This window comes from Filobasidium floriforme, assembly GCF_021052385.1.
Source record: "Filobasidium floriforme strain CBS 6241 chromosome Unknown HD553scaffold_1, whole genome shotgun sequence".
NCBI lineage: Eukaryota > Fungi > Basidiomycota > Tremellomycetes > Filobasidiales > Filobasidiaceae > Filobasidium > Filobasidium floriforme.
The window spans coordinates 1,265,140-1,277,478 of record NW_025763622.1 but is presented as its reverse complement, the minus strand read 5'-3'; the positions used below and the strand labels follow the sequence as shown (position 1 = coordinate 1,277,478).

The 12,339-nt window shown below is 54.8% G+C and overlaps 5 protein-coding genes across 5 annotated transcripts; 1 reads left to right on the top strand and 4 right to left on the bottom strand.

Moving 5' to 3' along the window:
• Positions 1 to 29: 29 nt before the first annotated feature.
• On the bottom strand, positions 30 to 1,413 carry HD553DRAFT_303003 (uncharacterized protein). Its single transcript, XM_046178823.1, has one exon. The coding sequence runs from the start codon at positions 1,370 to 1,372 to the stop codon at positions 203 to 205; it is 1,170 nt and encodes a 389-aa protein (XP_046040298.1). The 5' UTR covers positions 1,373 to 1,413; the 3' UTR covers positions 30 to 202.
• Positions 1,414 to 4,293: 2,880 nt separating this feature from the next.
• HD553DRAFT_327522 (SGNH hydrolase-type esterase domain-containing protein) lies at positions 4,294 to 5,798 on the bottom strand (the record flags this gene model as incomplete). Its single annotated transcript, XM_046181825.1, has 3 exons — positions 4,294 to 4,882; positions 4,957 to 5,070; positions 5,146 to 5,798. The coding sequence occupies 3 exons, from the start codon at positions 5,796 to 5,798 to the stop codon at positions 4,294 to 4,296; spliced, it is 1,356 nt and encodes a 451-aa protein (XP_046040297.1).
• Positions 5,799 to 5,956: 158 nt separating this feature from the next.
• HD553DRAFT_354235 (uncharacterized protein) lies at positions 5,957 to 7,634 on the bottom strand (the record flags this gene model as incomplete). Its single annotated transcript, XM_046183794.1, has 7 exons — positions 5,957 to 6,443; positions 6,509 to 6,748; positions 6,828 to 7,069; positions 7,145 to 7,300; positions 7,373 to 7,433; positions 7,505 to 7,544; positions 7,610 to 7,634. 7 exons carry the CDS (start codon positions 7,632 to 7,634, stop codon positions 6,365 to 6,367), a joined length of 843 nt encoding a protein of 280 aa, XP_046040296.1. The 3' UTR covers positions 5,957 to 6,364.
• Positions 7,635 to 7,800: 166 nt separating this feature from the next.
• On the bottom strand, positions 7,801 to 9,517 carry HD553DRAFT_11819 (CAP domain-containing protein). The gene is made up of 5 exons (XM_046176468.1): positions 9,157 to 9,517; positions 8,727 to 9,066; positions 8,428 to 8,642; positions 8,283 to 8,354; positions 7,801 to 8,197 (listed from the first exon to the last, which is right to left on the bottom strand). Exons 1-5 carry the CDS (start codon positions 9,325 to 9,327, stop codon positions 8,105 to 8,107), a joined length of 891 nt encoding a protein of 296 aa, XP_046040295.1. The 5' UTR covers positions 9,328 to 9,517; the 3' UTR covers positions 7,801 to 8,104.
• Positions 9,518 to 10,257: 740 nt separating this feature from the next.
• Positions 10,258 to 11,912, top strand: HD553DRAFT_354231 (uncharacterized protein; the record flags this gene model as incomplete). The annotated part of the gene is made up of 5 exons (XM_046183793.1): positions 10,258 to 10,820; positions 10,904 to 11,048; positions 11,257 to 11,318; positions 11,383 to 11,490; positions 11,514 to 11,912. Exons 1-5 carry the CDS (start codon positions 10,746 to 10,748, stop codon positions 11,910 to 11,912), a joined length of 789 nt encoding a protein of 262 aa, XP_046040294.1. The 5' UTR covers positions 10,258 to 10,745.
• Between the last annotated feature and the right edge of the window lie 427 nt (positions 11,913 to 12,339).

Genomic DNA, 12,339 nt, shown 5'->3' with positions numbered 1-12,339 from the left:
TATCGACATCTATCAACAACTTCTTGAGATTGTGCCGCATGATGGAATGAGATTCGGATTGTCGTCAGTCTGTTTACAACGTGTTGAAACTATGCTTGTCCTCTTGTCGGATCTTTGTGGTCTGTCGGTCGCTATGCTCGCATTATAAAGGCCTTTTTCCTCTCCTCATCTATCCCCTTCTAGTCTCTTAACCGTACTCTCTTCAAAAGGTCATGGTGATGACCTCGACCAGACTTCGCTCGATAACGAGCCCGCTACGTCGTCGGCAACCGATCCAGAATGCCAGTTGAGTCGCCTCGGGATCCTGCGATCCACCTTGCCCGCCTTGAGCCGACGCTTGCATCTTGCTCCTGGCTCCGCGGAGGATCATCTCGGCAGCGAGTCTCCCGGTCGCAATAGCGTTCTGTCCGTCCCGTTCACCACCCAAACCCGGGATCCCCAACAAGGGGTTCTGTTCCGACGATGAAGGATCCAGATGCGAACGGAGCGCCGACCAAGCCGCCTCGAGTTTCATGTACCCCTCGGGATTCTCGCTGTCGTCATCTTGCCCGCTCAGGTCCATCCTACGTCGCTTGCCACCTCCATCTTCCGGTCGGTCGTCCATGTCCGAGTGGTTGCCCGTAAAGGGACATCCGACAGCGAGACACAGACGGCTGGCGAAGAGCAGCAAACCGGGATCCGTCGCGACGTGATGATCGGTCAGGTGGCAACAGTGTCGTAGTCGATGCAAGAGATCCGGTTCGGCTCGTTCACCTTCGTCTTGAGTCGACATGTCTGCGCTGGTCTGCTGCGGCGGCTGCTGTTGCTGCTGTTGCTGCGGCTTGCCCACGCTTTCGGACCTTGTCCTCGGCTTTTCAGAGTCCAAACCAAGCGCGTTGTGTCCCGTGGACGTATGAGGTCGAGGTGGCATATTCTCACCCGGAGGCGGTGGTGGTCTCATGTCTCCCGGCGACCTGGACCCCATGCCGGACGCGTTGCCAAACGAAGGCGTTCGCAGGCCCATGTTCGGTCCGCTCCTCCCGATATTCTGCATATGATGCGGGTTGTTGTTCTGATGACTCGGTGGGATGTGAGGGTTCGAATGTGACGGAGGCGGTGGCGAGGCTTGGATGGAAAAGTTGGGAAATTGCGGGGGAGCAGAGTTGGGCGGGTTGAAGGAAAAGTTGCCAAACGCGTTGTGATTCGGATTATTATTGTTGTCATTGCTGTTCCCGTTGCTCGGCCCAGCCCCGTTCTGATACCCTTGGCCGCCGGGTCCACCGTAGCCTTGCGCGTTGTTGCTCGTTGAGGGTGCCGAGGGGAACGAGGGAGCATTGGAAGCGGGGAAGGGCATGGGCAAGGACAGGTTGGACATGCCTCCAGGTGGGCCCATATGATCGGAAAACCCGTTCTGTTGCTGCTGACCATTGGGCAAAGACCGCTGATGCTGCTGTTGTTGTTGCTGTTGTTGTTGTTGTTGTTGCTGCTGCTGCTGTTGTTGCTGCTGGATCTGCTGCTGCTGTTGGGATTGCTGGTTTGTGATCCCCGTCAACAAGGCGATCAAGTCCGGCAGATTGGCCGGCGGGGTCGATCCCGAACCCCCAAGATTATGGCCGGTAGGCACGTTCGAGTAGCCCGACGAGCCCCCGATACTTCCGCCGCCTTGGTGGTTCATCCCGATATCGGGATTACCCCACCCACCGTTCTGTCCCGGCAACCCATTCGGCGCCGACAGTTGCGTGGCCAACAACGCTTGCTGGTATAACCGCTGCAATTCGGCTTGGACCTGATTGTTATTCGCAGCGTTCTGACTCTTGTTAGCGGCGTGGTTCCCGTTGGAACCAGGGGTATTGGCACCGGATCCGAAAGGCAACTGATGATGCAATCCCAGCAACGACCCCACCGAATGATCTTGCACGCCCGGTGTCACCCCGAGATGAGGGGTCCCGATCAACGAGACGTTGGTTCCCGGGGTCGTCAGCATGCCAAACGACGGACTCCTTCCCAACCTCATCGAGCCGCCTCCCGCTGCACTGTCCGGCGTCCTCGTGAGGTCTCGTCGGCTGCTCGAATCGTCCGGCGTCTGACTGCCGAAATCGCCGACCAACTCGTGTCCATGAGCCTTGTCGACCTCTTCGTTCGAAGGCGGCTGGATACCCTTTAACCGGGCGGCCTGTTGCGCTCGAAGTCGATCGCGTTCCTTTTTCGCCTTGACCCGTTCGGCCATGGGTACTCCACCCTCCTTGAGCGATTTGCCTCGACCCGTAGGGCCGGAGCCGAGCTCGTCCCGCCCTATGGTTGGAAGGGCCATGAGGGCGCGCAACCGATTGTTCTCAACTTCGAGCTCAAGGATCCGGTCTTCGAGTTTGGCCAAGTGAGCCGCTCGGCGCGCACGAAAGGCTCGTTGAACATCCCGCGCGCCTGTCGCCGTCGAGGTGGGTGTCGCAGTCGATGTCGAAGTGCCGGGAGTGGTCGCGGTCGATGACGAGACCGAAGGTCCGGGTCGAGGTTCAGGGTCGGGTCCAGGATCAAATGCATATTCATGTCCATGTCCGGCCGATATGATGGGAACGGGAGGAAGAAGAAAAGACAGAAACGATGCCGGATCAGTGTCGTTGTTCGTCGAAGGGTCGTACGACATGATCTCCCCGCTGGAACCCCAGTCCTTCGCGGTGGCAGTCGTATCGCAGATGACTATGAATCTCTAGCGACGGATTCGGATACTCACGACTGGGAGGTAACGTATCGTCCTTCTTCCGACCTCTCGATTCACCTCGAAGCGGCTGGTGCGCGTTGGTCGTCGTATCGTGTGGTACGGTATGGTCGGTATGGTAGGGGTAGAGCAGGGTGTGGTGTGGTGTGTTGCCAGCGAGCACGATCAAACCAAAAACAGAATATCAAACAACCTCGGTCAGCGCCGAATGGCGTGATTCCGCCGCGATATTGCGACCCCTGGCCCCCCGCGATTGAGATTCTGGTCAACTCACGATCCCAGCCTCTGGATCGACAATGATCTCATCCTCCTTGTCCTTCTTCTTCCTCTTTATTCCACCACCTTGTTTGTTACCCTTGTTACTAGAGGTCGGGGTCGACATGGACGGACCACCTCCGGTCGTCGAATCGGCATGGTCATAGTTGGCATGGGCGTGGTCGAGTTCCTCGTGTTCCAGCTCGTCGTCTTCGTGGTAGTGATCCCGGCTCGTGTCTAGGTCGAGGTCGTGATCGGTCGCATGCGAATCTTGACCATGTTCGAGACCGTGCTTGCTCTCGTGTTTGAGACGCTCGTCCTGTACGTCCCCGTGACGCTCGACGAGTCGCTGGTGGTGTTCATGATTCTGCTGCTCGTAATGACGCAAACGATCCTTCTGATCATCCCTCTCGTCCACACTTCCACCTGCACCGTTGACGTGGGCGGTCCCGCTCAAGATCGACGGGTCGACCTCGCGAGGGTCATACTCTCCATCGTCCATTCCGGTCAAGGTTCTCGGATGACGATCACCTCTTTCAGTTGACGCTTCGGTCGTTGTCGTGATCCTCCTCCTCTACTCTCTAGCTCGGACGCACAAAGCCCGAGGGCATTCGAGACGGAAATGTGAAACGGCCAACGAAGAGGACGTCTGCCGGGCGAAGACCTCGACAAATGTGAGATCCTGGTGATGATTCTGGAATAGAAGCCCTGGAGCACCGGGGGCCTTGGGTGGACGTACTACTGACGATTGACCCGGCGGGGGGATACGTGATGCCTCTCCGAAAGTTGCTAATCGATTGCGTGAAAGTGATAACGTTGGTCGTGCTTGGACTGGATGTGTTTTGGTATAAACTCGAGTTGCAAGTTGGGGCTAGTGCTGGCGAGTCGAGTATTGCAATAACCGTCGTCGTGTCGTTGGCAATCAGTTCGAAGCAGCTCATTCGCCCCGCCCTTCACCCGATTCGGGTCAACAACGGGGGGGTCGCGTTTGCAAATTCGACGACTCCTTCTCTCGCATTTTCACACGCGTCGCGTTAGAACAGCCTCGGAGACCCCACGGTTTCACAAGAACGTTTCACACCCACCAAGCCCATCAATTCCATCAATTCCATCAATCCCATCAATCCCGAATGTGCGAAACGACAAGCCCGGATCGGTCGATTCTGACGGCATTTATACATCCAACTTTCTTTGCTTCGTTGTTGTACATTTGTTTCTTCGCTGACAGATCGCACATCCTTCTCTAAACTATGATCGCCTGATACCTGCTACTAATCGCTGGCTTCTGTCAACCTCGTCTTTACCCTTGCAACAACCTGGTATAGAGAACAATTCCGCCTCTTTGATCACTGGAACAGCTCGAGTGGGATCGAGTCCGCCATCGCGTGATAACCTTTGGGGTTCGGGTGTAACCCATCCCCAGACAGACCGCCCACGTCGTACTCTGGCTTCAACGTCTTGCCTCCATTCGAATCGTCCCTGACGGCCGCATCGAAATCCAACAGACCGTCAAAGAGGCCGGACCTATCCGAGTTTGAATTGGCTCGAAGCCAGCCGTTGATCTCGACCCGGGAAGCAGCCCGTAAGCCGGCAGGGTCGTCGTACGAGTTGTTCCCGAACGGCGTGATCGTCCCCGCATACACCACGATCTTTTGCGCATGCAACCTCTCTACCATCTGTCTGTACGCTTCTTTCAATTGCTCGACGACGTCGGCCTGAGCGGCAGAAGTGTTCGCCGCCGTGCCGATATCGTTGACCCCTTCAAAGATGATCGCGTACTTGACCCGGGTCTGGGCGAGGACGTCCCGATCGATTCGGGACAGGGCGTTCGGACCGAGTCCGTCGGCGAGGATCCTGTTCCCACCGGCTCCCTGATTGAGGACGGATAGGGGCAGGTTGGCTTGTTGAATACGAGTGGCAAAGTCGTCGGTCCACCTGCGATCAGAAGTCGGGTTGAACTGTCAGAGACGTGCCAGAAAGGGGATTGCCTAAAAGCCCTTTGCACTTACCGATTGTTCTCGTTGGTATCACTTCCTCGACCATCGGTGATGCTATCGCCGACAACGACGATCGCCGCCGCATCATCTTGTTCGGCGACCACCTCGACTCCGCTGATAAAGTACCTGTTTCACATGGGCGATAGTATTATGCCATTAGTCCGAGACTTTGCGTGAGGAACAAGTAGAAAGCCGACGTACCAGTGATCGACCGTGGTGGCTCCTTGCAAATCCGCATCGACAGTATGGTTCCCACTGATCAAGTATGAGGTCGTCCGACTTCCCGGATGCGCCGTAATGGCCGATCCGTTCTGTCCGTCTTGCAAGTACATGCTGATCGACAAGAGAGCGCCATCCTGAACGGCCCATTCGATGGGATCGCTGACGGCCAGAGATCCGGTGGGGATCGTGTATCCCTCTTCGCCACCGTTGAACGTGACTGGGTGGATGGTGGTCTGGTCGATCGTGCTCACTCCAGTGTCTGATTCGTTGAAGCTCGAGGTACAGGCGACCGAGACGGACGAGATGGGCAAGACCGTCCCGCCAAACGCATTACTGAATCTCAGCCTGAACCCCCGTCCGCCCAGGGTGAGCTTGATGGTCTGTCTCAGGGTCGTATCCACAAAGACTGCATCCGATTCTGAAGACGCGTTGAAGGGGGCAGGCGGGAGGTTGGCGGGTTCGCACAGCTGGGGCATGGCCGTCCAGGAGCCTACCCAGTTCGAGCGCGAGTCGATCCGGCCTCCATTGTCGTTGTTTCGCGCTTCAAGAGAGGTGGCAACTCCATTGTGGGTTGGCAATGCTAGTATGGTGCTCAGAGACGAGCAGAAGATGAAGAGAGAAGAAAGCTTCATGGTCGGTCCGCTTCGCCCCAGATGTTCCTGCAGTCTTGAACATCTACATCGTCGAAACGGCATTGCGCATCTTTCGGGACCATCTTTATAGCTCGACAGATTCAACGAAGGTCCGGTTCCTCATCACTGGTCCGGTCCGGATTCGACATGACGACCCGACAAGCTGGTCAGACTAGACCAGGGATCAATGGCAGGTGATCCGAAAGATGCAGAGCGATGTACTGATTCGGTGTTCCATCCCAGTTTAGCGCCGGTCAATTGGTCGGTCTCGGGGGATTGCAGACGTCGGAGGCTTTCAAAATAGCAGCAACGACTTCGAGGTCTTGACCAAGGACTTGGTAGTCGAAACGCGGTTCATTGATCATTGAAGATATATGGGGCATTCGGACCGAGTCGGCACAGAACTCAGGGCGCATTTGAAGGGAAGAAAGTCCCTGGTAGATATGGAGGATTGCTACAAACATGATGCGGGTGGGCTGCCTTGAGAGCTTGGAACCTGGCGACTGCTGGCCATTCATTCTACAAGTCCAGCATTGAGAACTCTTCCGACTGGTAATCGAGACACTCTATTCCTCTTTGACTAACCCGCGTCGTTCCAAATCATCCTTCTCTCTTGCCCAGACCGGCCGCGGAACCTCGTAACCACTGCGATAGAGACAGACTGTCAGTCAAATAGAAACCTCGTCTCCCGTTCATAGCGCTCGACATACCTTGTGACGCGACCGTACGTCCAGCCTCCCAACCTGGCGACAACCTTGAATTTTTCCGGCATAATCTTGATGTCCGTATCATCCGGGTCGATCACGTGCTCCTTGATGTGGAACTTGCGGACCCTGGCGATGAATACGCTTTGCGTCGTATCGCCAGCGTCGTTCTGGATCGGCTGGTGGTGCATGAGCTGACACTCCATCGAGAATGCGGACTCGGCTACGTGAGGGACCTTGACGTGGCTACGTGCGCGCGTTGCAATCTAAGCGGTATCAGTGGCCAGCGAGCTGAACGAGGGGTGGGCTGCGAGCCAAGACTCACCGAGACTCCCGCTGGGTCAACCCCGTCAAGGGCCACTCTGACTGTCCCTCGGGCGCATCGATCGCAGCGTAATTGGCCGCCTCGACGAACGGCTCGGATATCAGCGACACACAAAACTCTTTGAGCTCGAGGATGTTGTCCGAAGTGTCCTTGCGTCCCGACGGCCGGTTCCCCTTGACGATGGAGATCATGATCGATGGAGGATCGGCAGCGACGTGGTTGAACCAGGAAATAGGGGCCAGCTGTAAAGCCATCGATCAGCGGCTCGGTCATCACCTTAAATTTTGGTATCATACCAGGCTCGATCTGATACGCACGTTGGTCCTTCCCTGCTTGTCCATGGTCGAGACGAAAGCCACTGGCCGGGGCGTGATTCCCCATGTCATCATCTTGTACATCGCGGCGTTGTCGAGGTCCTTGCCTGGCTCGACCTCTCTGAAAGGGCTATCGGCAGTGAAACCTTCGTTTTCGAGCTACCAACATGCGAAGTAGCATTCTTATGTTAGTGTCATGAAAGGACTGTCAAGGTAACTGACAGGGCTTACAATAGCGTCCTGCTTCTGACCAGGCTTCCAATCAGGATTGGGAGACTTTGTCATACTGAAGCTGTGGCCGACGGAGTCAAAGTCCAGGTTAGATAGCTTGCCTTGGGGGTCTCCGATGGTCGTGGTGCTTACACATCCTTTGCATCATAGTCCGGTCGAGAGGCCTGTACCTCTATCGCAGACAGTGGCTCAGTCACAACGTCCGAATACCGCAATTCTTCCTGACTTCCTGCTCACCAGCAAAAGGTGCGTGTTTGCTCATGTTGCGCAAGAAGGGTGTACGTGTGGCGATCGTTCTTGCTACAAGTAGTCTCAAGATTGACGTTCTCATCTTCACTGAAGTCGATGTCCTGAAATGAGGTAGTCGCTGGATCGCTGGTCGAGGCCATGAGTGTGTCCCCGCATAGAGAGATCGGCTTATGAACCACGATCTGATCCCGATCACGGAACTGAATTCGGTGACCGTCGTTTCCGCTAATTACATCCGATCGCCGCAAGCGGGACCCTCGCCGAGCGAGCAATACCGACAGACGGGCGGAACACGGATCTCGCCTTCTGAACCATTTCAATGCGTATGCTAAGGAACCCAAACGAAAGTCTCCTACATGGAACACATGCTTTCCTTTCCCGCTCAGCAGGAGGATTTGTAAAGAGAGTATGACCAGTTCCCCTCTTTCTCTTGTGATCGATCGACGAAGACTAGCTTGCCATCACCATCTCGACCTCGTGCGTTCAAGCGGCAACTCGAGTGCCGACATTCGTGCCGTATTGACCGGCGTAGTTGCCAGGCTTTTGGTACTCGCAGACCAGGTATTGAGTCTCTCCCTGAATAGAGGCGAGATTGACAACAGTTGGGTGAGTACATGGACGCTATATCGTATCGACAGTGCACGAAGACCGGTAAACTCACCCAACCAGGTTGAATGCTACCAGCAGGGCACTTGACGAGTGCACATCCCACCTCCGAGGTGCCCTTCCAGACCTGATCGGAGCAAGTAAACAGCCGTTAGCCTGATGCTTCTGCCAACCAACCACGACCATGCCAGGGTACTTACCACTTGGGTCCAGTGGGAATACATCGGGCTAGCCGGGTTGTAGTCCGACCTCTCATTGTTCCACCCGTTGATACCTTGCGAGATCGCATCTGGGTATCCGTAAGAGGCGGCCAAGTTCTCACCGTACGGTCCGCCAGAGTGCTTCCAAGCGCAACCCTTGGCATAGTCGAGAGCGTACTTTTCGAGCTGGCTGTTCCAGGTCAGAGGGCTGGCGCCTGATCACATCAGGTGAGTGAAGGTCAAAGGTCAGACGTGGTCCGGGACCAGAAGACGAGATGTATGGCACAAGAGAGACCCACCATAGTCCTTCCTCTCGGCGTTGTGAAGGTCGAGGATCAGCTTTTGCTGAGCGGCCGTGGCGCCTCCAACGCTGGTAGAACCCGTAGCAGCCGGCTGCGAGGTGGTAGGCTTGACGCTGGTAGCCGAGGATATGACACCAGAGCTAGCTCGAGTGGTAGCCGCGGTCGTGGTCGAGGGCTTGGGGGTGGTAGAAGAGCTGGCACGAGTTGAAGTGGTGGTCGGTCGAACGGTGCTGACGCTGGTGGATCGAGGGATGCTGGTGCTGGTGGTTCGGGTGGTAGGAGAGACCACAGCGTTGTTACCAGCAACGGTAGTGGTGGGCTTGCCAAAGTAGCCGTCCTGCGTTGAATGACCAAGATCGACTCGTCGTACGTCAGCTTACAACGGTCAAGTTATCTATGCGGACACCCGAACCGGATTGTAACTCACGCAAACTTGCGTACACTGGTTGTAATCCGAGACGTAATTTCCACCAGTAGCCTGCCTTTTTCGAGCCATATCGACCTTTTTTATGTTCAACCCGAGTTGCGGCTCGGCGGTGGCCGAGGCCAAGAAGGGCAGGACCGAAAGGAGGGCAACGAGAGGGGTGGTGAAGAGCATCGTTCCGAGTGTGTTTTACGTTGTTGTGTTTGTTGTACGAGGGGGTCCTTCAAGGATGATAACCGATGCTAGCGATGCTAAGATGCCTGTATAAAGTCCTGGAGCGAGTGTATTGTAACGATAGTGTCGGTGGCGAGATTCTGCACTTTCGCCGTCAAGGCTTGAATGAGGTGCGAGTACTTGTAGTCAAACAGCTGAAAGTCGGAAAGGTCAAGCCAAGGGAATGTCGATGTTGTTGCTAGGAAAGCGAGTAGAAGCGGATGAATCGGAAATGAACAAGGACGGGGCAGGGAAATTCCAAAGCGAAGGTTCAGGTCCCGGAGTTTATATAACTTTGCTGATACACGCTAGCACTAGCTCTGGCTTACCAGGTCCAAGGGCCTAGGAGGGCGAGGGAGGGAGGCTGCGAGCTGGCGTGGATCTCGAAGGCTCGTCCCTCGTCCTGTCGTCCAGAACTCCTGAGACTCCTGTTTGTTTGTCGTTTCTCTCAACGATCCACCCTCCCTGGATCCAGGATCCTGGATGAGTTTCAACGTGCAACGAGCGCAACGAACGATGACGATCGAAACGACAAACCGATTCGGTCAAACCCGCCTCCCCCGCCTTCCTGCTTCTCGAGGTCATTACCCCCGAAACGCGACGCATCCGGCGTTTTGCGATCTGACCCCGTGATCGATACTTGGCGCTAGAAATCGAGAAACCACCGGGCTTCTGACCAGGGGCTAGTAAGCTAGTAAGCCACTTTCTTTCGTCCGTTTCGTACGACGTTGTCGTTTCGGGTTCAGACTCCGCGACGGTTGGCGAGCAGGCGAGATCCGATCCGGGTTTCTGATTCTGATCCCCTCGTTTCATATTTCCTTCCGCAGGCTCGGGGACAACCCTTGATCAGTGGTAACTTAGCGATTTTTAGCGATCAATTGCATTTTCAGGGTGACCAGTGCCAAACTCTCGCTCACCTCGTCTGAAACGATCGTGAACATGAGACACGAAAAATCTGGTGATCAGATGGTTCGCTCCTCGATGCCCGGGACTCGCGCGGACCTGATCTTCTTTGAAGATCGTTTGACCCGCGAATAGCAACTTGAAACGATCGGCGATCAGATGCTCCTCTACTCAGCAGTTGGTAGCAGAACATCAACCTCTAGCCCCTGGCGGCGGACTCGACGACGTTGTCAAACGGGTGATCATCCGACATGTACCGAGGAGTTCTACCTCAGGAAGCATATTCAAGAGACGCTTCGCTTTGTCTGACGTTCTCGAGGCTTGAGCGGATCCGCCAATCTTTGCTCTCTTTTAAGCAGACAAACTCCCGCCGATCCGACAGCTGGCCGTAGACAACAAGCTTCTAGGATCGCAAAGGAAGATTCTTGGGTGATCACGAGGAATTATCTGAACACTGTGCTGCTGGGATATTGACTATGACACTATCACAACCCCTATCGCAAGACCGCAAAGATTGCGGCCGTCCGAATTCACAATCCCTTCGATACCCGGTCTGCCGTCATCCAGCCTCTCATTCCGCTATCTCCTTCAAGTTTCACGTTAGAAATTGCTGGTCATGATCTACCGTTATCAGTTGATTTGTAAAGAGGCCATCAGGCTGGCCTTTGGAAGCTCGGGGACTGTTAAAAGATCCGAAGCATCGCGAATTGACAGACCAGCATCTGTTTCGCACTTCTTTCACAAGCTTTCTGTGCTGATGTTGACTTTCCATAGTAAGAGTGGGTCGTGACCTGTTCGATACGTGAAGTGGCCCATGACAGCCCGAGCTCGAACGTTGCATCCTGAGATTTGCAAGGTATCTTCAAGAGGTAGCATATTATGTCATGTTGACACCTTAAGGGGTTTCGGACATGATATATGCATTATTTGGGGTTTGCGTGGGTTGAAAGGGGTTGTAAACAGCTTCTATCTTGATACTGTATATAGAATTGACCTCGCAGCACGATCTTCATACGAGTCGAAACACCCAAAGCGGCCCAGGCATGTATGTGAGCTACCGGTTTCAATTCCGCTAGATCAGCCGCTCCGCGCATTGACTCGGGACGTCGGCAGAGTGCTTCCTCGATCCATGCTTATGAACTAAATACCTTGCCCTTGAGGGACGTCCAAATCCCGCATGTATTGCTCTCCCGAGACCACCTTTGCCTAATAATCTCTCAAGTAAGTTCGGGACACCTGGCTAGATGTCACGCAGCGCGGGGGGGAAGATGTCTGCCTCTAAGCTTTCTGAAGCATTGGGGGGGGGGCCACTCATGAAATTGGACTCGATGCAATCAAGAGCAGGTTCCCGTATGGACAATGCTTGGCAAATAGGCGTCGTCTCCATCGGACTGAAAGAGCTCAACAAAGTATCTCCTTGTGCAACAAGATCGTTTCTCGACAACACTGCTTCGCCCGGCCTATCAAACCCACACCTGGGAAGCGATCAACGCGCTCGGAGAAGACGGTACTGGTCCTCTTGCTGCTCTTCAGAGAGGATGTGCCTTGTTTTTCCCGGATGTACCTTCCTCCACGTAGCAGAACATGCATCCTGTTTGACAAGGCGAGGGAACGCGATCGACGTCGAAAAAGCTACTGTCTAAGGGCATAAAATAAAGTTCAAGTCCGAGGAATCTAGCTAGCTATGCGTGTACATGGACAGCGTCTGCATTAGCTGATGGAAGGAGGGCAGAATCTCCGAAGCGTGGAATCATGGGGGTAGTAAATGAGCGATCCCAATGTGAAGACCCAATCTCAAAATTTCGATCGCTGTGTCAACGGCTTTTCCTGTATTCTTCTTCACGTGTTCTGGTAATCGCTCGAAGCTCGCCATAGCAGTCTATGCGGCCAGCGTACACGATTGTAATTCCAACATGATCCGGAGCGATGCTGAAGACAGATTCTGCTGATCAATGGATCTGTTCGTTGGCCAGGCTGGTCTCCCGTCCTTCGACAAAGCGAATGCAAATCACGACATTTGGCCGCCCGTCCCCTGCGCCGCCTATTCCCAGAGTTTGGATTGTGCAAATA

Coding starts and splice junctions, on each gene's coding strand:
- HD553DRAFT_303003 (XM_046178823.1), bottom strand. CDS start 1,372: ATGGGCCCACCTGGAGGCATGTCCAACCTGTCCTTGCCCATGCCCTTC.
- HD553DRAFT_11819 (XM_046176468.1), bottom strand. CDS start 9,327: ATGCTCTTCACCACCCCTCTCGTTGCCCTCCTTTCGGTCCTGCCCTTC. Junction 8,643..8,726: donor CGCCGAGAGGAAGGACTATG/GTGGGTCTCTCT, acceptor TGATGTGATCAG/GCGCCAGCCCTCTGACCTGG. Junction 8,355..8,427: donor ATTCCCACTGGACCCAAGTG/GTAAGTACCCTG, acceptor TGCTCCGATCAG/GTCTGGAAGGGCACCTCGGA.